The sequence below is a fragment of the Mus caroli genome, unplaced genomic scaffold (genome assembly GCF_978045245.1).
Source record: "Mus caroli unplaced genomic scaffold, Mus_caroli_1 scaffold_13, whole genome shotgun sequence".
NCBI classification, from domain to species: Eukaryota; Metazoa; Chordata; class Mammalia; order Rodentia; family Muridae; genus Mus; species Mus caroli.
The window spans coordinates 38,213,433-38,240,128 of record NW_028227268.1 but is presented as its reverse complement, the minus strand read 5'-3'; the positions used below and the strand labels follow the sequence as shown (position 1 = coordinate 38,240,128).

The following is a 26,696-nucleotide window of genomic DNA, read 5'->3' as shown; positions in this document are numbered from 1 at the left end:
AGCTGGACAAAATGATATGATGAGATTTAGTCTCTAGGGTGATAGTTTGGGGGATTGTATCAGCGGTAAATGCTATGGAGGGACATCTCATGGTAAATTTTAAAAAGAACTCTAGACCTGAAATGGGCCTAGCGCAAAGACACTGCAAGAGATGTTTCTGAAAGATTTAGAAGGTGTATTTACTGGGCTGGTGGTAGGTGAAAGAAAAGTGTGAAAAATGTTGCTATCACGAAGACAGACAGACAGACAGATTCTCAAACAGCAGCAAAATGTGTTTAAAAGTTAGAAAAGTGCTAGGCACGTGGGAGGCAGGAGGGTCAGGAGTTCAGTGTCATCCTCAGCTTCAGAGTGAGTTTTGGACAAAATGATCCGTGAAAACGGACAACAACCTAAAAACAATCCAGGAGTCAGTATCTGTTATTAGCCCTTAGATTTTCTTCTGAGGAATTTACCAATTGCCTGGAGATTTTGATAGATTCTATTTTGGGGTGTTAAATTAAGTGTTTTCCAATTGAGAAGATAGGAGAAACCTGACCTTTAAACTGTTCATGTCCGTAAAGGGAGATCAGGCTCTAACTTACATCTTCATTACAGGTAATGAAGATGGTGATGACTTTAACAGCTGTAGAATCTGGCTGCATCCATTATGTCAAGCGACCTGGAGCAGCACTTGACCCTGGCTGTGTGATAGCCAAAATGCAACTGGACAACCCCAGTAAAGTTCAACAGGTGAGGAGGAAGGCACTGAAAACCGCTTCGAGGGTGAAAAACACGGTAGCTTGGCGGTGCTTGGTTTGCAGGTTCCTCGGCCTCTCCCATCCTTTCCCTCCTCCTGTCCTATTTTGCATGTGTGTGAGAGTGTGTTTATGTGCTATCCACATGTATGTGTATCAGAAGAGGGCATTGAGTGTCCTGCTTTATCACGCTCTACCCTATTCCCTGGAGACAGGGTTTTCTTATTGAACCTGGAGCTAGGCTGGTAGCTAGCAATTCCCAGCAGTCCTGCTTCTCACCCCTCTGCCCCCGACAAGCAAGCACAGTGCTTTGTGTGGCTGCACTCAGCGTTTATCTGTGGGTCCTGGGGAGTCTGAACTCAGGTTCTAATGCTTGTACAGTAAATGCTTTTATCCACTGAGCCATCTCCCCAGGCCCTGTTCTTCCCTTGTTTCCATCGTGAATTCCTGTTCTTCCTGCCTTTTATCTCCCAGAGTTTTGGGATTACAAGTGTGTGCCACCATGGTTAGCTTCATGTCAGCGTTTTCTTAATCATTTTTTGTTCCTCCCAATTTTATGCCTTATATTTGTGCCTACAGAATTGTGGGCCTGGAGCTTGCATTAGCCAATATAAGCCCGAGATTCTGTCTTCTTCTCAGTGTTTTTTCCACTGACTTTTCTCCAAATAGGTGTGTATCATGAAGGGATGTCTCAGTTTTGATGGTGACTGAATTGCAGTGGTTTTTGTACCCAGAGTAGAAGGTAATGACCGATGATCTCTTGTGACCACAGGCTGAGCTTCACACGGGCAGTCTACCACAGATCCAGAGCACAGCTCTCAGAGGCGAGAAGCTCCATCGAGTTTTCCACTATGTCCTGGATAACCTGGTCAATGTGATGAATGGATACTGCCTTCCAGACCCTTTCTTCAGCAGCAGGGTGTGAACTGCTCCCTTGGGGAGGGGATATACAAATGTGTTCATTCTCCAGAGGAGTTTACAGTCTCAGGAGGAATTTTTTTTCTCTTTTAAGATTGATTTTTCCCACTCTTTCTGATGCTGGGGATCGAACCCAGGCCCTCAAACAAACATGCTTGTGTGATCACTGCACCACTGAGCTACGCCCTCAGCTCTTGAAGAATTTTTTTTAGGAGCAAAAAGTTATATGATTTGTAATCTCCCCACGTTTCTCTAAGTAGCCCTGGCTATCTTAAACTCACTATTATGTAGCCCAGGCAATCCTTGAACTCACAGAGACCTGACTCTACCTTGGTCACTGCCTCCCAAAGGCCAGGATTAAAGGCATGTACCACCATGCCTGACTGGACTTAACATTTTAAATCCTTGTTTATTAATTTTGTCATTTGCTTGGGATTATTCCTTTTTGAACTACAGACTGGGATAGTATTTGATGCTTAGGCTGCAATTTTACAGTGAGCACAGGGGGCTGCAGAGATGGTTCAGGATTACAGCACTTGTTCCTCTGAAGAGGACGGATTCCGGCATGCACATGGTTCAACACCATCTGGAGCTCTCAGGCACTCACTTATGTGGTGCACATTCACGTACATTATGTAAATCTAAAGGAAGCACCAGCACTGTAGTGCAGGAGATTCAGGGATCTGATTTATTTGGGGAATTGTGTTGCCTTTGCATCCCATTTGATTATTTTTTTCTGCACAGGTAAAAGACTGGGTAGAAAGATTGATGAAGACTCTGAGAGACCCCTCCTTGCCTCTGCTAGAGCTGCAAGATATCATGACCAGTGTCTCTGGCCGGATCCCCCTCAATGTGGAGAAGTCTATTAAGAAGGAAATGGCTCAGTATGCTAGCAACATCACATCAGTCCTGTGTCAGTTTCCCAGTCAGCAGGTATTTATGGGGCAACACTGTCATCATTTTCCCCCGGCAGTCACTAGAGTTCATGCTCTAGGAGGCCTCTCTGTTTGGCTACTCCTTATTGTCTGTGATTTTACCACTGAAAGCATTGAATCCTTCATAAACCTGCCTCAGTATCTGAGTTACTATATGTGACCTATAAAATATCTCACACTGTGTGAGGAAAGCACTGTGACTATGTATTCCATATCACTGTGCTTTCAGGGAGAGCCCCTAATTAGACGTGTTTCTGTGAGATTGACAGCCATGATATTGGTAATGTGTTTGCCTGACACTTCCCGACCACCTCAACAGCATCTTTGCCCTTTGCCTGTAATGCATGGTGACATGGGGAGTAAAGGTGGGCAAGAAAGGGACCAGGAGTGAGGTGTGGGTTTTGACCTTAGACATCTTCTTGCCCATCACATTCTCTGGCTAAATTTAGTTCCATGATGTGGTCCTTAGTCTATCTTGGAAAGAGTGAAAAAAGCTTAGAAAGTGCTTGCTTCTTTAGCAAGTGTCTAAACTTGTACTAACGTAATAGTACTGACAACATGTCAGACACAGGGTTTGTCATGATGTAACCAAGGAGACTCTTTGGTAGTGGTGCTGATGCAGAGGTTTGTGCACTGGCTCCCGTGGGCAGGAGGAGCTTCATTTTTCTTATTTCTTATGCCTTAGATCGCCAACATCCTAGATAGTCATGCAGCTACACTGAACCGGAAATCTGAGCGGGAAGTCTTCTTCATGAACACCCAGAGCATTGTCCAGCTGGTGCAGAGGTAGTCACGTGGGTCTCCAGATCTCATGCTTTCTTTGTTTTCAACTGGGCATAAAGATTTACTTCAATCTGACTTTCAGAGAAAAGAAAGTACTTTATTTCTCAGAAAGTCTGTTACATCTTGTTACTACTTAGATCTGTGACTGAACTCATTCATTATTTCTGTCTTTATGATACTCTGTCAGTTACTATGGCCCCCAAATTCTATTGTTTTCTTTTCATTTGTTATGTTGATGAGCTTAGTTTTTCTCCTAATGGAGACTCAAACATGGTATTTATTCTTTCTATTTTATGGATCCAGGTATTTGACTAAAAAGCTGTCTAGAACACTTTCAACTTTTAAGATACTTAAAACTTTTCAAAAGTCCCTTAGCCATTTTAAGCATGACTATCACTTCTCCTCAGCAGTGGGAGCTAAGTCAGGCTGCCGTTAGATCTGGGTATGGAGTCCAGGGTTGTGTGATGGGGGGGTGCTATTTCTACATTCCTTTTCCTCTGTACTGAAGTTAGTTTTCACTTTACAATTTAAATTAATAATATTCAACCTGAAAATATAAGCTATAGGTATACCCTGTATTTAGTGGGAGAACAGTTCAGGGACAATCTGGAGAATAAGTGTGGCCTCTGGGTTCCTTTAATGGTGTTGCTCTGTCTTGATTCATAGGTACCGAAGTGGCATCCGTGGCCACATGAAGGCTGTGGTGATGGATCTGCTCCGGCAGTACCTGCGAGTAGAGACACAGTTTCAGAATGGTAAGTCCATCTTGAGGCCTGTCTAAGGACAGTCGCAGTTCTGAGTAAAATACCACGTAAGAGCAAAGGCAGTTCATGCCGTTACTAACATTTCCTTCCCTTGAACAAGCTTTTCCTTCTCTCACTAATTCCCTTAAAAACTAAAACTTCCATACTTCACCAGCATGAAAAAGAGTACTGACAACAGTGGAGAGACTGGAACTTCAGTGTGCTTCTGAGGAAGGCTTGAGATAATTGTTCTCAGAGAGATTAGCATTCTCTGTTGACATCTGCTTGACTGTGTGTAGTGAGAGTTGAGTCATGACCAACCTGGAATTGAAATTCCCTGTCTGAAGAGCTTGCCTCTCAGCAGTTAATCCAAGGCTTGAACCGCAGGCATATGAGAAGAGCTCAAAATCTCCACTGCTTTTTAGTGTGTCATTTAGGTGGAATTTATCCCTGGCTTTCTCTGAAGAGCATCACTAAATGATGGATGCTCTTTAAGAGTGAAATACCTTGGTTACGATTTTAAAGCTACAGACTGCCATTTGTGGCATCGTACCACAAGATGGCAGTGTAAAACCAGAAAATTGAAATAGCACCTAACATTATCTCTTCTGTTAACTTTTGCATTATTTAAATATAAGATGTCTCCACCCTTCATGAGCAGTAAAATTCCACAAGTAGATATCAATAGGCTTTTTAAAAAGCCAGGTTGATGAATTTAGGGACAGCCGATGATGTTATTTATCATGTACTAGTAGAATAAGAAAGAATGAACAGGTTCATCATCTCAAGAAATTGGAGGGAAATTGGACAAAATTCAGTGTAGAATGACATGATATTTTTCCTGTTGATATGTCCCCACTTCTCCTATGCTGGGGATAAAAAATCACTAAGCTATATCCTTAGCAGATCCACAGCCATTTCATGTGATATGTCATACGTCGTGGCAAGATGTTTAAAACATCAACTTTAGGACAAGGGCTCTGGTTTCACTGTGTCCACTCAGCACCATGCTGGGAGTTCTTGCTATTGCAGAAAGTTAAGAAAAGGATTTAAGAAATTCTAGAGCAAGATGGCTTTCCACTGAAATCCTAAGACTTGGGAGATTCAAGGCCAGCCTTGGCTACATGAGACCCTGTCTTAAAAAAATAAAAAGGCTTGAGGACTCATGAGTGCTTAGGTGTCTACTTGGAAGGCTCAAAATACCCCCTAGATTTATTACTAAATTATTTAAAACCAAACAAAATTTCTAAGTACAAACATCATACATATAGGGCTTAGTGGTGAGTGCCTTTATTTGGGAGGCAGAGGCAGGCTTTGACTCAAAAAGAAGAAAAAAATCGAATATATAAAATTCACTTGCAGCTGGGGTGCACCACCAGACTAGAGCACTTGGCTGTCATGCATGAGGCCCTGGGTTCAGTCCTCAACACTTCAGGAAAGGTTTTATTTTTTCAAACTTATTTACTTATTTTTGAGACAGGGTTTCATTCTGTAGCCCTGCTGCCTGCCACTTGCTATGTAGACCACCCTGGCCTTGAATTCATAGAAGATCCTTCTGCCTCTGGCTCCCAAGGGTTGAGACTCAAGGCCTGTGCTACCAGATCCCACCAGAAAAGACTTCTTTACAGTAATTGTTTAGGAAAACGGTCTTGAAAAACATATCACTTAAAATCTCAGTTAAAATTCATGAAATATAAAGCCACAAATACAACAAAAATGTTCAGTCCTCTTCTGCAGGAGCTCCTAATGAATGAATAATATTAAAGACTATCTAGGTCAACCTCAACATCAGACACTGTTACAAAGATCCTGGCTCTCCCTGAATCCACTTGTTAATTGTTGACATTCCAATAAGTATCTTTCAGGGATCTTTGTGAAATTTATCAAGGTCACTCTAAAATTTAAGCAAAATTCTGGCAATAGCTAAGATATTTCTAAAATAGGTGAGGTTGTAATCCCAGCACTCAGAAGATATCTGCAGGAGGATTGCTATTCATTCAAGATCAGGCTGGACACCACACAGCAAGCTGAAGGGCTCCCTAGTGAGATCCCGTTTCACACAGTAACAAAATGTGCTTCTAAAGAAATAGAAGGCACAAAATATTTGCCAGATGAGATACCAAGGTTTACTATAAAGCCATATTAGTTAAGCAGCTGTGACATTTGTGGAAGGACAGACTTATAGATGAAACACAACTACCAGAATCCGTACGCTTGCTACTCATTGCGTGATACAATGGGCATTGTGATCATGAGGAAAGGTAAGCATCAGTAGCAATACCAAGACAATGAACCCGACATTCGTACCTCATTTCAGATGCTCAAAACCAGTTTCAAGTCAAGTAAAGACTTAAATGTTTATCAAAAAGGCAAAAGTATGACATTTTAGGATATCCTTAAAACCGCAGGATAGGAGGAGTTCATCGAACTACAAACAGGAAGCACATCATATACAGGAAACAGCTGATTACTTCTGTCTGTTCCAGAATTTCTGTTCATTCCATGTACTGTTGGGAGGCAGAAGCAGGTGGATTTTTGAGTTCAAGGCTAGCCTGGTCTACAGAGAATTCCAGGACAGCCAGGTCTACACAGAAAAACACAGAGAAACCCTGTCAATAAATAAATAAATAAATAAATAAATAAATAAATAAATAAATAATCGAGAACATGGGCCACAAAGTAAAGAGGAGATACTTATAGTATTTATATCTGCAACAGGATTAGTACTAGTACGTAAAAGGCAATCAAATAGATAAATGGGCAAAAGAGAGTAAAAGATATTTCACAGAAGAGAAAGCACAAATAATCCATAAACTTCAAGAAAATGCTTGGTCCCATTACCAATCACAGAAATAGGAGCCCAAATCACAGATTTTACAATCACATTGTCATCTTACACTGCCTCTGGGAGTGGAGTGCAGATGGCATGATTGCCTCAGGAAACTGCATGTCCATATTGAATAAGTCTTTCATAATGCTGAGTTTTTAATTACGCTCTTTACTAGTAGTCTTCCTCCAAAATATAAGGCCTGTTGGTTTCACTAGTGGTCATAGTAGAAAAAACAGAATGAAAGAAAGAAAGAAAGCAAGCAAGCAAGCAAGCAAGCAGAGGGAAAGCCTCTATATACAAATAGAATGGCCTTTTGAATTCTAGGATCTTCACAGTGGAATATTGATATATCAGTGATAAATGTAAAGAGAACAAAAGAATAATTATTATAAATTCACCTGAGTAATTATTTCTGAAGAAGAATACATAGCAGGTCACTTGGGAGACCGAGGCAGGAAGATTGCCAAATTTAAGGCCAGCGTTCGACCAAATACTGAGAAATGCCTGTTTAGAAGAGGGGGTTTGGAGATTATGACTGGAGAGACGGTTCAACAGTAATAGCACTTACTGCAGAGTCACAACCGTCTGCACCTCTAGTTCTAGAGGGTCCCACACCTCTCCTCTCCATGCTGAGCTTCTGCATGCATGTGGTGCATAAGTACATACAATAAAATTAAATTAATCTTCTTTTTTCCCCTGGCTTTTCAAGACAGGGTTTTTCTGGGTAACCCTGACTGTCTTGGAACCGGCTCTCTTGAATTCACAGAAATCTGCCTGCCTCTTCCTTCCAAGTGCAAATGCCACCACTGCCTGGCTAAAGTAATATTCTTTTTTTTTTTTTTTTGGTTTTTCAAGACAGGGTTTCTCTGTGTAGCCCTGGCTGTCCTGGCACTCACTTTGTAGACCAGGCTGGCCTCGAACTCAGAAATACGCCTGCCTCTGCCTCCCGAGTGCTGGGATTAAAGGCGTGCGCCACCACGCCCGGCTTTCTCTCTCTCTCTCTCTCTCTCTCTCTCTCTCTAAAAGCTGAGTTTGATAGTGCATACTTGTAATCTCAGTACTTGGGAGGCTGAGGCAGGAGGATCTTGAAAAGATTTTTTTTTAAATATATAAAATACTGAAACAGCATTTCAAATTTTAGTATGTATTTTATTATATATATGTATGTGTGTATGTATATATATACATATACATATATACACACATATATGTGTGTGTTTGTATATACACACACATACACATATATATATACATATGTGTATGTGTGTGTATATGTATATATATAAAATATAAACATAAAGTTTATGAGGTTTTATTGTTTTATTCCTGGGCTAGAGAAATGGCTTATAAAAAATAAGTGTTTAAAAAGAAGAATAAAACATAGAGAGTTGGCCCAGTGGTTAAGCATACTGACTCCTCTTCAAGAAGAGCTGGGTTCAATTCCTGTACTCACATGGCAGCTCACAATCACTTGTAGCTCCAGTTTCCCAAGATCGTATGCCCTCTTCTGGCCTCTGATGGCATTGCATGCATGTGGTGTACAAACACATGGCAATCAAAACATGCCATACAAATAAGATAATTTAAGAAAAGATTTATTTTTATTTTATAAGGGAAATAATGTGTGTTTGAATGTATGTATATGCACGTATACATGCCTTATGCCTGAAGAGGTCAAAAGGGGGTATCCCATTCCCCCTGGAATTAACAAATGGTTGTGACCTGCCATTTGGGTGCTGGGAATCAAATCCAGGCCATCTAGAAAGGCAGCCAGTGAGCTTAACCACTGAGCCGTCTTCCCTCCTCTTTTCTCTGTCACAATTAATACTTATTTTTAAAGTGACTACTTGTTATTTTTTTGTTTTGCTTTTGTTACTGTGTCCCCTCACCTCAGGTAAATATGTTCTTTTTATCCCTCCCCCTTAATAATTACTGTTGCCCCAGTGTATTTCTTTTCTCATTGCAAAGCCGAGTCTCAGTGGGAGGAAATACAGGACAAGAGTTCTTTTTTTCTTTTTTCCCCTGCAGTGCTGGAGATTGAACATGCTAGGTGACTGCGCTACCATTCAGCTACATCTCTAGCCTAAGGGCAGCCAATTTTTAAACACTTTCCATTTTATCAGAATTGGATCTTTTATTAGATTGGCTGTTTTCTAACTAGTATATTTTAGTGTTTTTCCAAACATACTAGTTTCATTTTGAAAAATACTGTTTATGTTAATTTCTGATACTTAAAATAGATAAGTTAGGGTTGGCCTGGACAAATGTTATTCTAGGAAAATGCAGTGATGTATTTTAAACATTAATGTTTTATTTTGTAGTTTAACATAGAATCTAAGTGGAATGATAATCCTTTCATATTTTTGTGATTTCATAAAATTCTAGACCACAAAAATGCAAGCACTAGTTTTTCCTTTCTTGGAAATTTAATCTACAGCCAAGCTATTTTGCAAAGACCCATGTTTCCCTTACATCTACCACAGATGTGCTGTGGAATGCCGGAGGTTTGTCTATTGCTGAACAGTTTTCCTGCCCAGCATTAACCTGCCTCTGGCCTTTACAGAAGGCCAGCAGGCACCAGACTGTACTTCCTGCAGCCTTTTGCACATTGCAAGGCTCAGCGTCACGTATGCCATGGTTTGGATTTGGAATTCCTGGGCCTTGCTTGCTTTTTCCTGGAGATACAGTAGAAATATTGATTTCCAATATAGCAGGCACACTTATGAATACTGATAAGTATGATTTCTTAGCTTAAATAGTGCTTAGCAGTTAGGGTGGAATGCTCTCAGTGCGTCAGAGTGAAACCAGATGCTCAAGCTTACATAGACCTCAAAGGTCGACAGGATTCATGCTTTCAACATTTATGTGTGAACACATTGTATGTGTGTGGCCTACATGTATGTGTGTTCCTGTGTGTGGGTGTGTGTATCTGTACAGGTGTGAGGACAACTGCTGGTCAGAAATGCCATTCACTTGTTTTGATCCAAGGTCAGATTAAATGGGCCTGCCAGTGAGTTCCAGAGATCCTGGTGTGTCCATCTCTCCAGCTCTGGGATTAGAAACATACACCACCATGCTGGGCATTCTTCTGTGGGTCCTAGGGATCATACTCAGGAGGCAAGCACTGTACCTGCTGAGCCTTTAAGCTGGCTCTTTAACACTGACTCTTTAAGCAGCAGAACCCTCCTTTTTGAAGGAAATTATTCCAGGAGAACAAACAAGGTCATGAAGAGAAAAAAGTGGGATTGGAGTCCCATCCGTCCCACTTTTATTTTAAAAGCACATCCCACTCCCTTTTAACTTTTTAAATAAAATCAAGACCCAGAGAGGTTAAGTGACTGGCATAGTGAATGGAGAGTAGAGCTTGACCTTGAACCCAAGGTTATACCTGGGTCCTAATGACCCCTGGCCTAAAGCCCTTCAAACAAAGGTGTTTCTTCTCACTGTTTATCAACTGTGTGCATGCATTAAGAAATAACCAGTTAGTAAGGATGCGGCTTCATATGTACATGGTGAGGACCAGTTTTCTTTATCACTTGTAGGCCACTACGACAAATGTGTATTCGCCCTTCGGGAAGAGAACAAAAGCGACATGAACACTGTACTGAACTACATCTTCTCCCACGCTCAGGTCACCAAAAAGAATCTCCTGGTGACAATGCTTATTGTGAGTATCCAGTTTGTTTCTCAAACTTGTACAACTGATTGATGTTCTGCAAAGTGTGTGTGTGTGTCTATGTGTGTTTGTCTGTGTGTCTATGTCTGTGTGTGTGTCTCTGTTTGTGTGTGTCTGTGTGTGGGTTTGTGTGTGTGTGTGTCTGTGTATGTGTTTGTGTGGCTGTCTCAGAAGGAAAGCTGCTGTCTTTTATAATGATGGTAAATGAGCTTGGGCTGCAGTTTAGCCATTGCTGGATCCACCCAGTGGATGACAGGAAGGGACTGTTCTGCATAGAATGTGTATAAGAACTTAGTTCTCTTGTACTTAGAAATGGCTGACCCATGTTTCTGTTGTCAACATCATGGCGGCTCTGGAATGCAGTTTCCTCTCACCAGTGTGCTGCTCCATTTTAACTCTTGCAGGTATCCAGCAACACAAACACTGGCTATCATGTCAGAAATTAAAAAAATGGGAGAGATTTAGTATTGTTCCTCTCCCTCCAAAAAATAATTAAATGCATATGGCATCTTCTTTGATTTACATGAAAGCCTATGCTCTTGTAGCTATGACTCTGTTCATTTGTCTCCATATCTGACTAATACATGAAGGAGGAATGGAACTGGCTCCCACGAGCTGGGCTGAGTGGCCTCTAACGCTGGTGGGAGTTTGCAAAGTGGCACGTTTTCATGTTGATTTCAAGTTCTCCACTCCTAGTTCTTTCTGGCTAAGCTTGTGTTTGGAGTTGGGGAACAATAGGAATGTTCTTAGAGGCCCTCCTCCACCATCCCATGAGGCCTGCTGCTTGCTTGGGACTGAAGTACAGCTACTCTCTGAGCTCCCTTTCCCAGCCCTTTGCAGATGTCATTCTTGATACTCTTACGTCCATCATTTCTTCATGGAGGGGAAAACCCCATATAAATCTTGACTGCCATTTTTATATAATCCCCCAAAGTGAAAGGAGATGGTCTTCCTTACGTCTCTGGTTGATAGCAGTACAACTCATTCAGCCCTCTCTCTGCCTCCTGGTTGGCTCTATTGGATATAACGTTTTATAGGTAGCCACTCTAAGAAACGTGTCATTATAGGAAGAGTTCATTACCTTTGCTACCCGGAATGGCTGCCTGGTGAGGAAACCAGGTCTTTGAGGGGGTGGGGATATTGCCACAAAGGACTATTTTAACTTCCCCATGAGACAGCTTTCTGCAAAACAGTTGTATAACCTAGAGCTACTTGCTGTTTATTTTCCCTCGGAAATCCTACTTTCTTTTTCAAATTTTAATGCAAGGATTGTTAATTCTCACTTGGAGGAAGCCAAGACTTTGTGGCAGAAAGGGGTAATGATTAGAGGTGGAAGGATCTGCCAGTATCAACCAAAATGGGGCTGGAATTTGCCTTTATAGGGAGCTAATTATGGCAAATTTTTCATCTTATTATGATTACCTTTTTAAGAACTTAACAGTTTTCTGCACTAAAAATAGACCAAAGCCCAGAATCCTTGGAGCAGCAGAAGAGTAATGATCGTCCAGGACTGTCGCTGGGTTTCTTAAATTCTAATTTGTAAGATATAGGGGCTCGGCTCGCTCCTTTTGCGGAGTGATTGTAAGTAACGCTTGCCTTAAGAATCTCATTATTGGAACACGGAGCCATATTTCCTCTGAGAATTCTGGAGTAGCTTTGAGCCGGGGCTGTTCATTTCTCAAGTAATCACGCTGGTGTGATGGAGAGAGAAAATGGCAGCTGTTCGGAGCTCAGGCCTTCAATTTTCTTCAGAGTCCAGTCACTCAAGTGTGTAATTACACGGGGGTGCTGCAGAGGCGCTGGGCCCTGTCAGAGAACTGGTTTGAGGCTTTGCTTGCTGCTTTTGCCAGTCAGGACAGGCAGAAGCCAATGGGACCCTGACTTGCTGCTGCTTTTACCCCCACCTTGTCATCCTGATTATTTCTTACCTGCACAGATAGTGCCCCAACTTTCTTCCTAGCAGGCTGTGCCCTGGAGAAACAAACGGGCTTCCAGTGTCTGGAATGACTAGCGTGGATGTGGTAGAGGCACACTGGCAGCTGGATTTACCCGTTTCTTTATTTTAGTTTCTTCACTTCTTGTTACCCCCTCCACCCCCCCCCAAAAAAAAAGAAAGACAAAAGAAGACTCAGTGAGCACAGTAGTACTTATAGTCCTGTTTATCACCTATTTATTTTCAAATATTAATTATCTTCACTTTATCTTGAGGATTTTGAAATTAGGAAATTAATTGATATGACTGAGTCAGGGCCAGCTAGCAGTGACATAGATAAGGGAAAGGTTCAGATGGTGTCCCTTTTTAATCTCGTACTTCTGAATACCAGGCATATTTTCCTTTTTGATTGCGACCAGCTGCTCCCCTCCCCCACATCTGCATTAATGAGAGTCGCCTGTAAGAGGCATTTGAGTCCTTAGGCTTCCTCTTTGCAGGTATTACTGTCTTTTGCAGATGTCACTGGGACTTGGTAGCATTTCACTTCCCTCAGCTTGTATTCTCTTCTGGTCACCTTTCTCTGCTTACCCTGCTCTCCTGACTGATGGTTATGTGCCCAGCATTCCATCTCTGCTTCCTACAAGTAGAGATGTGGATGCGGTACTTGGCTGAGCTAGAAGATGACTTCTGGGCCTTTGAACCTAAAGGAAGGAATCAAGAGAATCAAGTTGCTCCAGTGGAGAGGTGCGGTGGTCCCCTGCAGTTGTTAACATATGTTGCATAGTGCTAACTTGCCCCAAGGATGGCTAAGCAAATTTCTGTTGAGGAGACTTCTCCACTGCTTTGCCTTTGTCCACAGGAACATGGTTTTACAAGTCATGCTGTATGGGATTTGATTCAGACAGAGCATAGAAAATGTAGACCAGTTTCTTTCCTTCTTTCTTTTTATCATGGGTGCATGTAATCTGTCCAGTATATAAATACAAAGAAAAAGCTTTTTTAGAAATGTCATTTAATAAATGTTCGGCTTTATTTCTGTTGTTCTAATAAAATGTCTGAACAAAAAGCAACATAGGGTACAAAGAGTTTATTTTAGCTTTCAAGTCCAGGCTAAATTCCATTACTGTGGAGAAGTCAAGTCAGGAAGTCGCTAGTCACATCACATCCTCAGTCAAGAGCAGAGAGAAATGCATGCATGGCTCTCTTGCTTGTCTGTGCTCACCTTGATTTCACTTTTACACAGTTTAGGACACTGCCTAGGGAATGGTGCCACCCAGCATAGGCTCCATCTTCCCACATTAAGGTAAGACAGCTCCCCTCAGCTATGCCATAGACAAGCCCTGTGTGGACAGCCCCTCGCTGAGACACTTGCTAGGTGACTGACCCTAGGTTGTGTCAAATTGACACTTTAAGCTAACAATCACACTGAATAAAGGTGCTTTTGGTAATCGATTGATAAACTTACAGTGTCTTTGTCAGGAGGAAGCCTTACTCAGCTGAATGATAGGTAGTAAATGTCTCTATCCAACGTCTATTCCTTCTGTTTTGAATTGCCTTTCTTGGAGCACGTAATATTTAACATGCTAAAATCAAACTGGACTCTGTTGGGCTTTCTGTCAATTAGTTATGTATCTTTGGCTATGGATTGCCACTTTAAACATATTTATTGTATTTCTGCAGCTCTAAAATATTCCTTAGCAAACATCTAAGATGAGAATAAAAGCAAGAAATAACTGTTGTACCATCTTTTTTTTTTTTTAAGATTTATTTATTATATATAAGTACACTGTAGCTGTCTTCAGACACACCAGAAGAGGGTATCAGATCTTATTACAGATGGTTGTGAGCCACCATCTGTAGTTGCTGGGAATTGAACTCAGGACCTCTGGAAGAACAGTCAGTGTTCTTAACCACTAAGCCATCTCTCCAGCCCCTATTGTACCATCTTGACCATGGGTGACCAGTATTTTTCACTTTGGTCTGCAAATTTCTGTAGATGACTTAGAGTTAACTGGTTATTTAAATGAACTTTTTTTTTCTGTTGGTTTTAGGGTTTCTTTTTGTGTTGTTTTGTTGTTTTGGAAACAGATCTGCTGACGTGGTTGCCCTCTAATGGCATTGTTACAAAAATAACAAGATTGGAGGTATAATCTTGGGGTGTCCTATTACCCAAAGAGAGCTTGGACAGAATGTGTCTGGCAGCCTGCTGCACATGGCACTTAGCACGAGTGGTTCTTGAGAACACTGATTGCTTCTTTCGGGATCTCAACACTATGTCTGGACCAAGGCCAAAAGAATGTTGATATTTTATTATTGCTAATCTTTTTTCCAAGTCTTAATGGTGATAATGAAAAAAATGATATTTGAGGGGCGGGAGGCACTCAGTTAAGAGTACTTGTTGTTCTTGTAAGGACGTAGGTTCAGTTGACCACTTACCAACTTACAACCATCTGTAGCTACAGATATTTGAATGGAAACTTGTAAGTTAGGAAAAATGAATACAAATAGAATTCTATCCAAACTATATTTGATTTGGCCTCTGAGGAAGTTTGGCTTTTGTGCTGTGTTATTGAGAGCCTTGGAACACTGTCAACCTGTAGTTGTGAATGAATAATTACTTCATTTTTTTGTTATTTTCCCTAAATCTCCACATTCTTTCTCTGCCCACCCTCCATCAGATGCTGTCTTCCCCTAGCCTCTTTCTTATTCCCTTTCTTTATAATGAAAAGAAACATGACTTTTTTTTTAAAGGTTTATTTTTATTTATATACACAGCTGTCTTCAGACACATCCCAGAAGAGTGCATTGGACCCATTACAGATGGCTGTGAGCCACTATGTGGTTGCTGGGAATTGAACTCAGGGCCTCTGGAAGAGCAGTCAGTGCTCTTAACCACTAAGCCATCTCCCCAGCCCAAGAAATGTGACTTTATGTGTTTTGTGTGCTTTGTTGTTGTTGGGTTTTTTGTTGTTGTTGCTTTTGTTTTTGTTTTGTTTTTAGGTTAGAACATGGTTAAGGGCTTATTCACTATCAAAAAATTTTGCAGGTCAGAGAGGCAGCTGGCTTTATTTCAGACATTAGCTTTCGTGGCTGTTGGACCTTAGTCCAGTCATTTGCAAAGTTCATGAATTGTTACTTTCCCCAGACAGAACACTTACATGTTTTGAGATCCTTCTGTGGGCTGTTCTGATGACTGAAGTTAACTTCCCCAGACAGGAATGTTTTATACATTGTAGGGGCGTTAGGAAAGGAAAAGGACTGGGATTGGGAAACTTACTTTGGACTCTACCCACTCTTAGCATCTATATTTTGCTTCTGTCTTTTTATGATCTTGCCTCTGCTTATTACTTGTTCACAAAAGATGAGACTGAGTCAGAGTTTCTCTTCTTCGTTTATGCTTAGGATGGGAAGGTGAAGATCTTTGGTATTTGCCTATGTGTTCAACAGAATCCTGGACTTATTTTTACTTCAGTGTCAGCTTTTATTTTATTCACTCAGCTGGATAAAAACAATACTTTTACTTCCTTAAATATAAATTCTGGGTTTTGTGATGGTGGACAATTGAAGTAAACCACTGATTGGTTTGTGGTAAGAGATCTAGTGTTAGAAATCATTTTCTTATGATCTTGAGATGCCTTCTTCCTAGCATAAGGGTGTTGAATAGTCCAAAAGTATTTGCTTGTGACTTGAGAAGTTTTAGGGATTTTGGAAAAGGTGTTTGGGAAATGCATATCTATTCCAGAAGTCCGTTGTTGCAGTTGCTGCTGTTGTTGGTATGGCATGGTTTCGTTTTGGCTTTTATGAGTCTGTGAGTATTTTTGCCTACAAGCTTCCCTAGTATTCTTGGAGTTCAGAAGAGGGGGTCAGATTTCCTAGAAAACCAAAATTGGGTCCTCTGCAAGAGCAGAGAGCACACTTAATAGTCCTGTGCTTTCACTTCTGTGATAAAGTCTGGACAGGGACAAAGAGAGTCTCCCTGAGATGAGAAAAGGTAAGTATGGTACAGAAATTCTTCCAGAAATGGCTGATGGTCAAGAGAAGGGGGAAGGAGACTGAAGAGCTGCCAACAGTGCTGAGATGCAGCTCAGTGGCAGATGTATTTCCTCTCCCTCTCTCCTATTCTGCGCCTCAGTTCTTTGTGCTATAAGTTTATGTGTTCCTTTCCATATTAACACTTAGGATCAGTTATGTGGCCGGGACCCTACACTTACTGATGAGCTGCTAAATATCCTCACAGAGCTAACTCAGCTCAGCAAGACCACCAATGCTAAAGTGGCGCTGCGCGCTCGTCAGGTAAGAACAGCTGCTGGTCATCTTGAACGGGTGATATTTGGGCAGTTCTAGACACAGTGCACTTCACAGAGATCATGCAATGTTTTCATGTGAGAAAGCATTATTTAAAGACAAAGGACATGACTAATGTTGAATTTCTAACCTAACAAAATACTGGTATTGTTCCCCGTCTTCTCTGCAGCCCTCACTATAGTCATGAACCAGGGTCAGGTGGAGGAAAGGAAACCGAGGGAAGGAAATGAACTCAGTATTTTTTACTTCCCAAAGGGATCTTAGAAACAGATGAAAAGGTATAAGTATATAGAAAACAATCAAGTGTGGAAAGCAAAAGATAATGACATGAATCTTAGGCTCTAGCAATCGGAACAGCCCCAGAGAAGTCCAGTTAGCCTCACCCTGTTGTCCTCATTTCCATTCCAAAAGGTTTCTGCAGGGAAGCTGAGAGCTGGCACTCCCCTTGTGTTTTCATTGCCTGGGCCTTGACAGGGACACAGCATTTGAAGCTGTTCAGTGACCTTCTGCTTTCTCTACAATTGTATCCATGTCACTGAACTCTTCAAAGTTATTGAACCTCTCAGTGACCCGCTGAGGATATTCAGGTCCTACTGACTCTGTTTGTTTGTGACACTGCTTTTGCGTTCTGGCCCTCACATGCATCAGTGTTAGCTCCTGATGCAGTCTCTTTGGTGCTGAGTACCTGGGGCTGTCAAAGCAGCTTTTCCTTCCTTTCTACTGCAAAGTTGCAGAAGGCTAGCTATTCTGCATCCACCTTCCCCACAGCTGCTCCCTGCCAGACCTGATTCCCAATTAACAGCTAGTCATGCAGTCCCCAGGACTAGCAGCTTTGCAAAGGTAAATCACATGCACTGATAGAACTTGATTGAAGCTGTTTGTTCTCCCTTCCCCCCACCCCTATGGGAAATTGTCCACAGCGCAAATCATGGTGAGAAGCAACTGAGACTCAGTACACGGTGGCCCTGACTTTATGCTACAGGACCTAGAAGTTGTTTTACTTGGTCTCTGTTTTATCTTTGATGCCTGCACTTACAGATTTATATTTATTGCCTTTGTATCAGGTGGCTTAATAGGAGCCTAGAATAATCACCCCCCGAGGAACTTATGCCTCTTATTTTGCCTTCACTCTAGGTTCTTATTGCTTCCCATTTGCCATCATATGAGCTTCGCCATAACCAAGTAGAGTCTATCTTCCTATCAGCCATTGACATGTATGGACACCAGTTTTGCATTGAGAACCTGCAGGTATTATAATGGCTCCTTTCTACCACTTTACACTCCTGTCTCTTTTATTCCCATAAGCATTGTTCAGTTAAAGATTTAATAGATTAATTTTGACTTGTATGTCATGAAATTTCATTCCTTGAATTTTAAAAATGATTTATGTTTATGGTTTTCTTTTTTTTTTTTTTTTCGTAAAAATGTTGCAGGATCATAGCTTAGCCTTAAGAATCAAATGAGCCTTCTTCGATAGAAGTGTCTTATTGAAGTCTCTATCTTTTGAAAACATTTTACACCAGAATTAATTGGCAGCATTATTTGATTTCTGGTGCTTGAATCAGATGTGTATATAGACATGGTTGTTCCTCTTCTAGAGACAAAGCTATTTAAATATCATTTAACTTTAATTTTATTTAAATGCTTAGTATTACACTGTATAAAAAGCCAATTTTATAAAATTATTGGGTAATTTTGCTACAAATGAAGGACTTCAACTATTTTATAAATAACATCATTTTCTCAGGGGGGGCCTTTGTCTTTTCCTAGTGGGAAACCAGAACACTGCTATTATGACTGGCCACAGGAAGGCCCGTGCTTTCTGTAGGACTCCTCCTAGGGAGCCTAGAAGCTGAGAGGGACCTTTTTAATTATGTGGTTCGTAGTTGATACCTAGGGTTTCCATTCCCTTTCAAGCCTGGGATTTCTGACAGTGGAGTCTTAGGCAGTATTTAGGAAGTACAAGTAGAGGTCCGAGAGGATAATACTCATAAGCACATATATATATATATATATATATATAGGCATATTATTGGTATATTTCAATAAACAGTTCTAACAGTTTTACATGTCTAACCAATATAATCCTCAAGGCAGCCCTGTGGGACAAGGTGTTATGTTCTCCACAATAGCTCAGGAAGGAGAACCAGAACCATGATGCTCATTCACCAGCACAATTCTTAGATCTTACTGAGAACGTCAATATCCTTTTGCCTTCCAGAAACTCATCCTCTCGGAAACATCTATTTTCGATGTCCTCCCAAACTTTTTTTACCACAGCAACCAGGTGGTGAGGATGGCAGCTCTGGAGGTGAGTGTTGGATTGTTACACGGCCTTTCCATGGCTTTTATGTCTGTTCCGCTGTCAGTTCTTTTCTCTTCCTCTTTTCTTCTGAAATGCTGAATGCTCAGAGTCAGGTGCTTTAGCTGATGTTTTATCTGCATTCATTGCCAGCTTCTGGGTCAAATAATAGGGAAACGGCTGCCAGGTTTTCCAATAGTCTATTCTGTCCAGGTACTTGGATTTTTCCATTTTAGAAAGAGTTAAGACTCACAGTAGCATAAGTGAAAGCTGTATGGTTGATCCCCACATATTACTGTACCGTTTTGTTACTAGAGCCAAATTTTACTTCTGTCATGTTTAATGAACTGCGGTTTGGATGCTTTATGTTTTCATCTAACCCTACAGCTGCTTTATAAAGTTAAAAACAAGTAAGCAAGCAAACAAACAAACGAGGCTGTGAGGTCAGGGGACTTGCCAAAAAAACACATATTAACCAGAGGAGTTTGCATTTGGTCAACTTGACTCCAAAGACTTCTGCACCACAGCACACCACCTCATTAAACGCAAAAACTGCAGACCCTGAATGATTTCTTAACATTGTCAAGTAGATATATTTTGAAAGTTGGAGGGAGATGTGTTTTCAATGATTTCATGTAATAGAACATCACATAGTCTGTTGCTAGCTTTCTCAGATAATTTTTATTTGTATTCTGTGGGTAAAATGTAAAGTATCAGATATTTGAAATATCTTGGTGTTTTTCCAGGCTTTCATGTCGTCTAATGAGACGCCTCCTTCTGTGCCTCTCATGCTGACAGAACCTCATGTAGCATTGCATGTGCTTGGCAAACTGAACATGAAGTTTGGAGGGGGGGGTGCTGCTGGGTTTTGCAGAGATGCAGTCTGTTGCAGTTTCTTAAGTACTGAATCAAGTTAGTGAGTTTGAGTTGTGTCACGCCTCCTGCTTTTACATATGGTTGAGGATAGAAATGCTTCAATACTAACCTGGAGCAGTGAAGATGGGTGGAGGGGTATAAGATAGATAAAAAGTTGACCTTGACAATGATTTTCTGTTTTCCCTCTTAATTCCTCAATGTAGCCTGGAATCAGCACCTCTTACTTTTCTTGCTAATCTTCTGTTGGAATCATTATGTTAATAAATTAGTAGTTATGATTCTGTATGGTGTCTTTTGCTAAAGATAAAAACCTCCAGTGTTTAGGGTAATAGGAAAGGTTTGCCATGCCCCTGGGTATCCAGCAGGTGCTGCCTTGTTTTCATTTTATTTCACTGTAGTTTGAGTCATAGGTAAAATATTAAAACCCCAACTTTAACAGTTGTTCAGGGTCTTGCACCCTCTTACCTCACCCCAAACTGCCATCTTGGTAACAGATGCGTCTTTTCAAGATGTCCTTGGGGCAGCCATTGTCTTCATTTCTGTTTTTGAAGTGTATTTACTGAGGATTACTTTCTAACCAGGTGTATGTTCGAAGGGCTTACATTGCCTATGAACTCAACAGTGTACAACACCGCCAGCTTAAGGACAACACCTGTGTGGTGGAATTTCAGTTCATGCTGCCCACATCCCATCCAAACAGGTGAGTTGAGCTGGCACATGCACCTGAGCTAGCTGGTGACCTAGTAAGGTACAGTTAAGAGCGGTACTAAATGCCAATTCCTTGATACTTATAGCAAGAAATGTAGGTAAACAAATGGGCAGACTTGAACAAACCCTGAAGGAGGTGCTTCTTGATACCTATGTCTTGATCTGGGGAGGTACAGTATGGTTTAGTTATGACAGATGGTCAGGGATATCTTGTTCATTCTTGCTTGTATATGTAATTAAAGAACCTCCTCCCTCTCCCCCTCCCTCTTTTCTTTCCTACCTTCTTTTTATTCCTTCTCTTCTTTCCCTTGAGCATTTGACTTGCCAGACCCTCCCTACCACTCTAAAATAAGGCAGTGGTTGAACAGGCAGCAACCTGTGTGCAAGTTCTGCTTTGGCCTACCCTTGTGCTGCCTGTGGGCTGGTCCACCTGAGCAGTCTTTGCCTCCCGTAACACTGACACCTGAATTTAGCAGTTGGAATTTCATCAGCCATTTTTTAAAAGTCATACTTGAGAGCCAGACTTCTGGAATATAAATTAATGACTTAATTGGCCATTTAGTTCCATTATTTTTCTTTCCCCAAGTCCTTTAAAATTACATATGTAAATTTGTTTTGCTTTGGGTTTAAAATGAAAATAATTTATCTATATACTTATTAAAAATATTCTGTGGCAATGAAATTCCAAGAACTCCAAGCCATACATATGTTCATCCCATCCTGTATTTTTATTGTTTTTAGTAAGACCACAGGAAATAAAAATACCACAGCCAATCATACCCTGCTCCTCTCCATTTCTTCTTTATTGCCTTGGTCCTTCGCTGGTGTTACAAACCACTATGTCTTTGGGGATCCTTCGTTATAGACATCAGAAATGGTTTTGTTCTGAATTGCCACTTCACCCAAAGCAATAGAGCCTTTCTGGAGACAAAGAAGTCTGTGCTGAGAGTTTTGGCCACTGGATGCCACTGTTGATCCAGCAGAGGTCGGTAGATGAACAGAGGCATCTTCAGGAAAAGTACGTCTCTTCTTTGTCTTAGATGATCCTTTCACTTTTCCACCTCAAAAAATGTCTTGTGGCTGGCAGAGAAAAGCATATATCCTTGATTTAGCAAGCATCTCTCAGTACATTTTTGCCTCCGTGGATTTCAGAATCTCATTTTCTAGAAGCGAATGGTTGTCCTTCATCGAGCAGCGAAGTACTTGTGGCACATATGGGCTCCACATCAGGTCTTCTTTCTTTTCCTGCATTCCTTGAATAATTGTAGAGAACTACATGCTATACTTAATGCTTTGTAATTCTCAAGACAACCTCCCTTTCTTCCTGCTTTTCTCCTGCCTCTTTCCTGTGGCAATGATTTGTAGTCAGCCTGCAGGGCTCCTCCTGACTTCCTTCCACATTGTTCCCCTGGTCTTTTGAATTGTTCTGACCCTATCTTACTTTTTACATTTATGTGTCTGTATCTGTGTGTGTAAAGACAACTTGCAGGAGTTGATCCTCTCCTTCCACTATGTAGATCTAGGAAATGAGCCTGGTCAGCCATCGTGCTTGGCTGGCCTTTATTGTCTGAGTCATCACAGTAGCCACATCTTTTACAATTTGAGTCTGTATGTCTAGTTTTGAGAAAAAAGTTGACTAGAAATTGAAATGCTTAACTGTTTCATTTAGAAGCCATACTCACCTTTCTACATAAAGGTCGTCAATCTTGTTTTATCCTGACATGGATTCAAAATATTTTTGTCCCTCCCAACATCCATAATGTAAATACCCCTATGGATAAAGGTCAGGTTTGAAAAGAAGTGTAATCTATAGATCCTGATGTTTTTCTTGATCTTGTGGGTAATATTAAAGCTGCAGGAATGTCATCACTATTAATAGAAGTAGTATTTCTATATCTATGCAGGTAAAGATAAATGATCTTTGTGAAAACCATAAAAACTGCTGGGAAGTGGCTTAGTCAGTAAAGCTCTTACCACACAAAGATGAGGACCCTAGCACCCACATTAAAGACAGGTACAAGGCATGCATTTGTAACCCCACGCTGAGGAGGAGGAAGAGACAGGCAAGCATGCGTGCACATACACACACCCCCAACCCTCAAGTCTATAAAATGTGTAAAATTTTTTAAGCTCTAGAGCCTTTTTTAGTTTATGATCAGATGATAACATTTGATCATGGGATGATATATTTAATTTCAGCGAAAATCTTATTCAGAAAGTTATAGATTTGCTACTTGATTTAACATTGGGTAAGATTTTATATTTGCATATATATATTTGAAATTATAAACATATTCTGATACCAGGTGATGTACTATAATTTAATTTTGATTTCTACCCAAAATCTGGTTTGATCAAAACTATCAGGTAAGTGCTCACCCCCCATGGAGCAGCCCCAGGCCACCCACAGTTTTGTCCAGTGCTCTACAGAGCTTGTAGTCTCTACAGCTTCTCGTTGAATAAATAAGCTTCACAATTTTATTTGCAGTTCTATCAAATTTTTGTTTGTTGAACAGGCTCTCACTATGTAACTCAGGCTGCCTGCCCCTCCCCCCTCCATTTCACAGTCCTCCTGTCTCAGTCTTGTGCCTGCTAGGGTTATAGTGTGGCCATTGTGCTTTATTTTAGTTGTATTATAGAGAATATAGATCAGAACCAGGCAAATAAAACATATGGAGGGAAGTGTGGGAGGGCTTCAGATGCAGCTTCTTTGTTCTTTTTCTGCGGAATCAAGGCACGCCACATTCTCAGCACATCAATGTGTTCACTAGCCAGGAAACTCCAACAAGCTTGTGTCAGGTTTTTATCAAGGTTTCATTTCATAGGCACGATTGAGCAAATCATAGGCCACATGAATGTACTCAATCTCTCCTCCCCAGAGGTCAGGTTAGCATAAAGCCGTAACCCTCTAACCACATAGTTGGTGTTTCTAGTGACTAGCTTCTATCTGGAGTCATGTGACCTCTTAGCATAAGCTCAGATAGGATGCATGAATAACAAAATACTCTCCCAGTGCTTGGGAAACTCCAAGGATTCGGAGTCTTTCTCCTGGCAGCTGAACAATGGCTGAAGACTTACAATAAGCCTGGTCACCTTTTTAAAAAGCTTAGCTAATTTTTCTAGCCTCAATATTTTTCTTTCATTCTGTTTTAAGGATTGTTAGAATTAAGGGGTACCTTGAAAATGCACACATTGGTATCCTGCCTTCCAAATTCTGATTCATTTTGGATTAGGGTCCTGTCAGTGACTGTAAACTTCCTCTGATATTCAGCACTATGTAGTAGAATCTAATTCAAACCATATACATAATTTTAAATTTCCTGTTAGCTACATTTGAAAGTACAAAAAGAAACAATTTTAATAAGTCATTTAAACCAGTAGATGTGAAATATCTTTTAAATATATAATAAAAATTATTAATGTAGTATTTTTTATTTTCTTATTCATACTTAGCCCTTGAAATTCAGTTAATTTTACCCGGGTAGCATGTCTACCAGCAACATGTCTAGTATTCATTCCCTAACCACATTCAGCTGGTTACTGCCATACTATTCAGCTCAAATCTAGACCAAAATTTAATTAGAACAATAATATTGAGTCCTTTTGTTACATTTATGGTATAGTCCCTAGGAGAGAGGAAGAAAAACACCTCTTAAGTTGCTATTATTAGTAGTTATAGGAATTATCTGTACCAGATGCAGATTTACATTATAATATTTTACACATGCTTCAATAATTACTGTCAAAATAGAAAATATACATATATAGAGAATCATACATATATCAGTGCAAAGCAGATTATAACCCTTTCTCCCAGTTCCGGTTAACACAAATTCTCTGGGAAGAAAATGTTTTGGGGACTGGTATCGTTTTGAGACAAATTCTTAACTACAGCCTAGGTTGGTCTGCAGCTACGATATAACCACGGATGACTTTGATCTCTAGATCCACCTGCGGGATTGCAGGAGTGTACCTCCATATCTGGCTTGAAAATATACATTTTATATAACCAGTTACCTTTACATCTTCTTTCTAGTCCTAGATTTATATTGTTCAGCACTTGGTTAGGAATGTCTTTGTAAGCTGCCATAGCTAACAGAACCATGGGGTTACCTTGTAGGATTCTCACTTCAGTTTTTGCCTGTTGATTTGACTTCCATAGGATGGTGCACGAGAACTTGGATCACTAGCTGTAACCCGACAGCAGCAGTGGGTGTTGTCGTTGTTGGTGGTTTGTTGTCATTTGTTTAGGAAAATGCAGATGTCTTTTGAATTGAAGGCCCATGTTTTGTTAGGACTTGTTTAGATTCTTGGAACATAGGCAAAAGTAGGTTTATAATGAGTAGGGCATCTCTGACCAAGAACAGATTCCCTTGTAGCACATTTGCTTAATTGGCTTACAAAGTTTCCATAGGCTTTTTTCCTCAAGATTCTATTTATTTTATTTTATGTATGCGGGTGATTTGCCTCAATGTATGTCTGTGTATCTTGCCCATGCCCGGTGTCCTCAGAGGCCAGAAGAGGGCATTGGATCTTCTGAAATCAGCATTATAGTGGTTGTGAGCCACCATGTGGGTGCTGGGAATCAAACTCAGGTCCTCAGAAACAACCACTGCCTGATCTGGAGTTACCTGTTTCTTCTCATTTCCTTCTCTTGAACAGTGGCTAATGAATAGTTAGAAACCTGTGACACATGTCTATTTTTGTATATTTCCTGCTTGTACTCTAAACCTTCTTAGAATTTAGATTTAATTGCTGTTGTATATAATTTTAAGTGTCAGTTTTTTACTGACCATTATCCTAATGTTTTTAATTTTGACGGTTTGTTAGATGATTTGATGTTAGTATTTCTCTTAACCTTGAACATATTTAATGTTCTTCAGTTACTCTGTGTAAGCTAATATTCTAAAATATAGATATTTTATACAAATTTATCTAAACCACATTATGCCAAATTCCAAATATAGATATTTTATACAAATTTATCTAAACCACATTATGCCAAATTGGTTTTTGACATAACCAAATTATGTCAAATTCTTTGACAGCATATGACTATATTATTAACAAACTGGGCGTACAAAATTTAAAACTCAAAATATATTTTGTATGTAACACACAGTAGTTTAACTTGGGCAATTTTTAAAACTTTTAATTGATTCGTCATTTATATAAGTATCAAAAGTTGATGTTGGAGATGGAAGTATATAGACTTGCTGTATATTTCTATACATATTTTATAATGGGTGAGGACCTATTGGTGTTTCCACCTATTTCTTAGATTCAAATTCATGCTTTGCTTTAGTTAAGTTGCAGTTCACCTTCTTTCCTGTTAGTTCCTGTAAATCTTCTTCATTTGTGTTAGACACTTTGGTTCAAGTACTATGCTTTTCTCAGGCCTTACATCCAGAAGAGGTCAGCTGTGCACTCTCCTGATAACACGTTTTGTTCATAGCTGGATTTAGTGGTTTGGCACCTCAGATGTTCAGCTGTTGTTCAGTGTTCTAAAGATCTTCCTTTTATTTGTGCAGAAAGTTAGAAATGAGAGGCTTCCCATGTGACTAATCAGCAACCTGTTTCCATTCTTGAGAACTTTGATATTCTCTGACATCCAGAGATTAGAATCGTCTTTTGGATAGTACTGAGATACTCAAAAGTCATCCAACTTGTAGGAGTTTTAGCAGTGGGAGCACTTGATTGTAGTTAGCAGGCTAGAATGAGCTATAAATAGATATAATCCTACAGTGCTTGTTTGCTTCATTCAGCATAGTCTGCTGATAAGATGCAAGCATCTGGCAGAAGAGAAGATTCTCAGCAGGTTTAAGTGCTTACCAAAGTGCTTTCCTGTGTCCATGGCTCAGCTTCCTGTCTCTGCTGTGTTATTTTGGCACTCAGGACTCGTAAGATTGGAGAGTCGAGTTTAAAGCTCTCAATATATCATTAGGGTTGCCCA

At 40.4% G+C, this 26,696-nt stretch overlaps 1 protein-coding gene across 8 annotated transcripts in view; it reads left to right on the top strand.

Annotated features, from left to right (window-relative positions):
• Nucleotides 1–26,696, top strand: part of Acaca (acetyl-CoA carboxylase alpha) — a 275,396-nt gene that overhangs the window by 135,990 nt on the left and 112,710 nt on the right. For all 8 annotated transcript variants that reach the window (XM_029483172.2, XM_029483174.2, XM_021178351.3 and 5 more), the window contains 10 exons: nucleotides 595–729; nucleotides 1,507–1,653; nucleotides 2,397–2,585; nucleotides 3,273–3,373; nucleotides 4,037–4,125; nucleotides 10,486–10,610; nucleotides 16,732–16,845; nucleotides 17,992–18,105; nucleotides 19,079–19,168; nucleotides 20,617–20,735. In XM_029483172.2, the coding sequence (XP_029339032.1) occupies nucleotides 595–729; nucleotides 1,507–1,653; nucleotides 2,397–2,585; nucleotides 3,273–3,373; nucleotides 4,037–4,125; nucleotides 10,486–10,610; nucleotides 16,732–16,845; nucleotides 17,992–18,105; nucleotides 19,079–19,168; nucleotides 20,617–20,735 (1,223 nt within the window). The remainder of the gene's footprint in view (nucleotides 1–594; nucleotides 730–1,506; nucleotides 1,654–2,396; nucleotides 2,586–3,272; nucleotides 3,374–4,036; nucleotides 4,126–10,485; nucleotides 10,611–16,731; nucleotides 16,846–17,991; nucleotides 18,106–19,078; nucleotides 19,169–20,616; nucleotides 20,736–26,696) is intronic.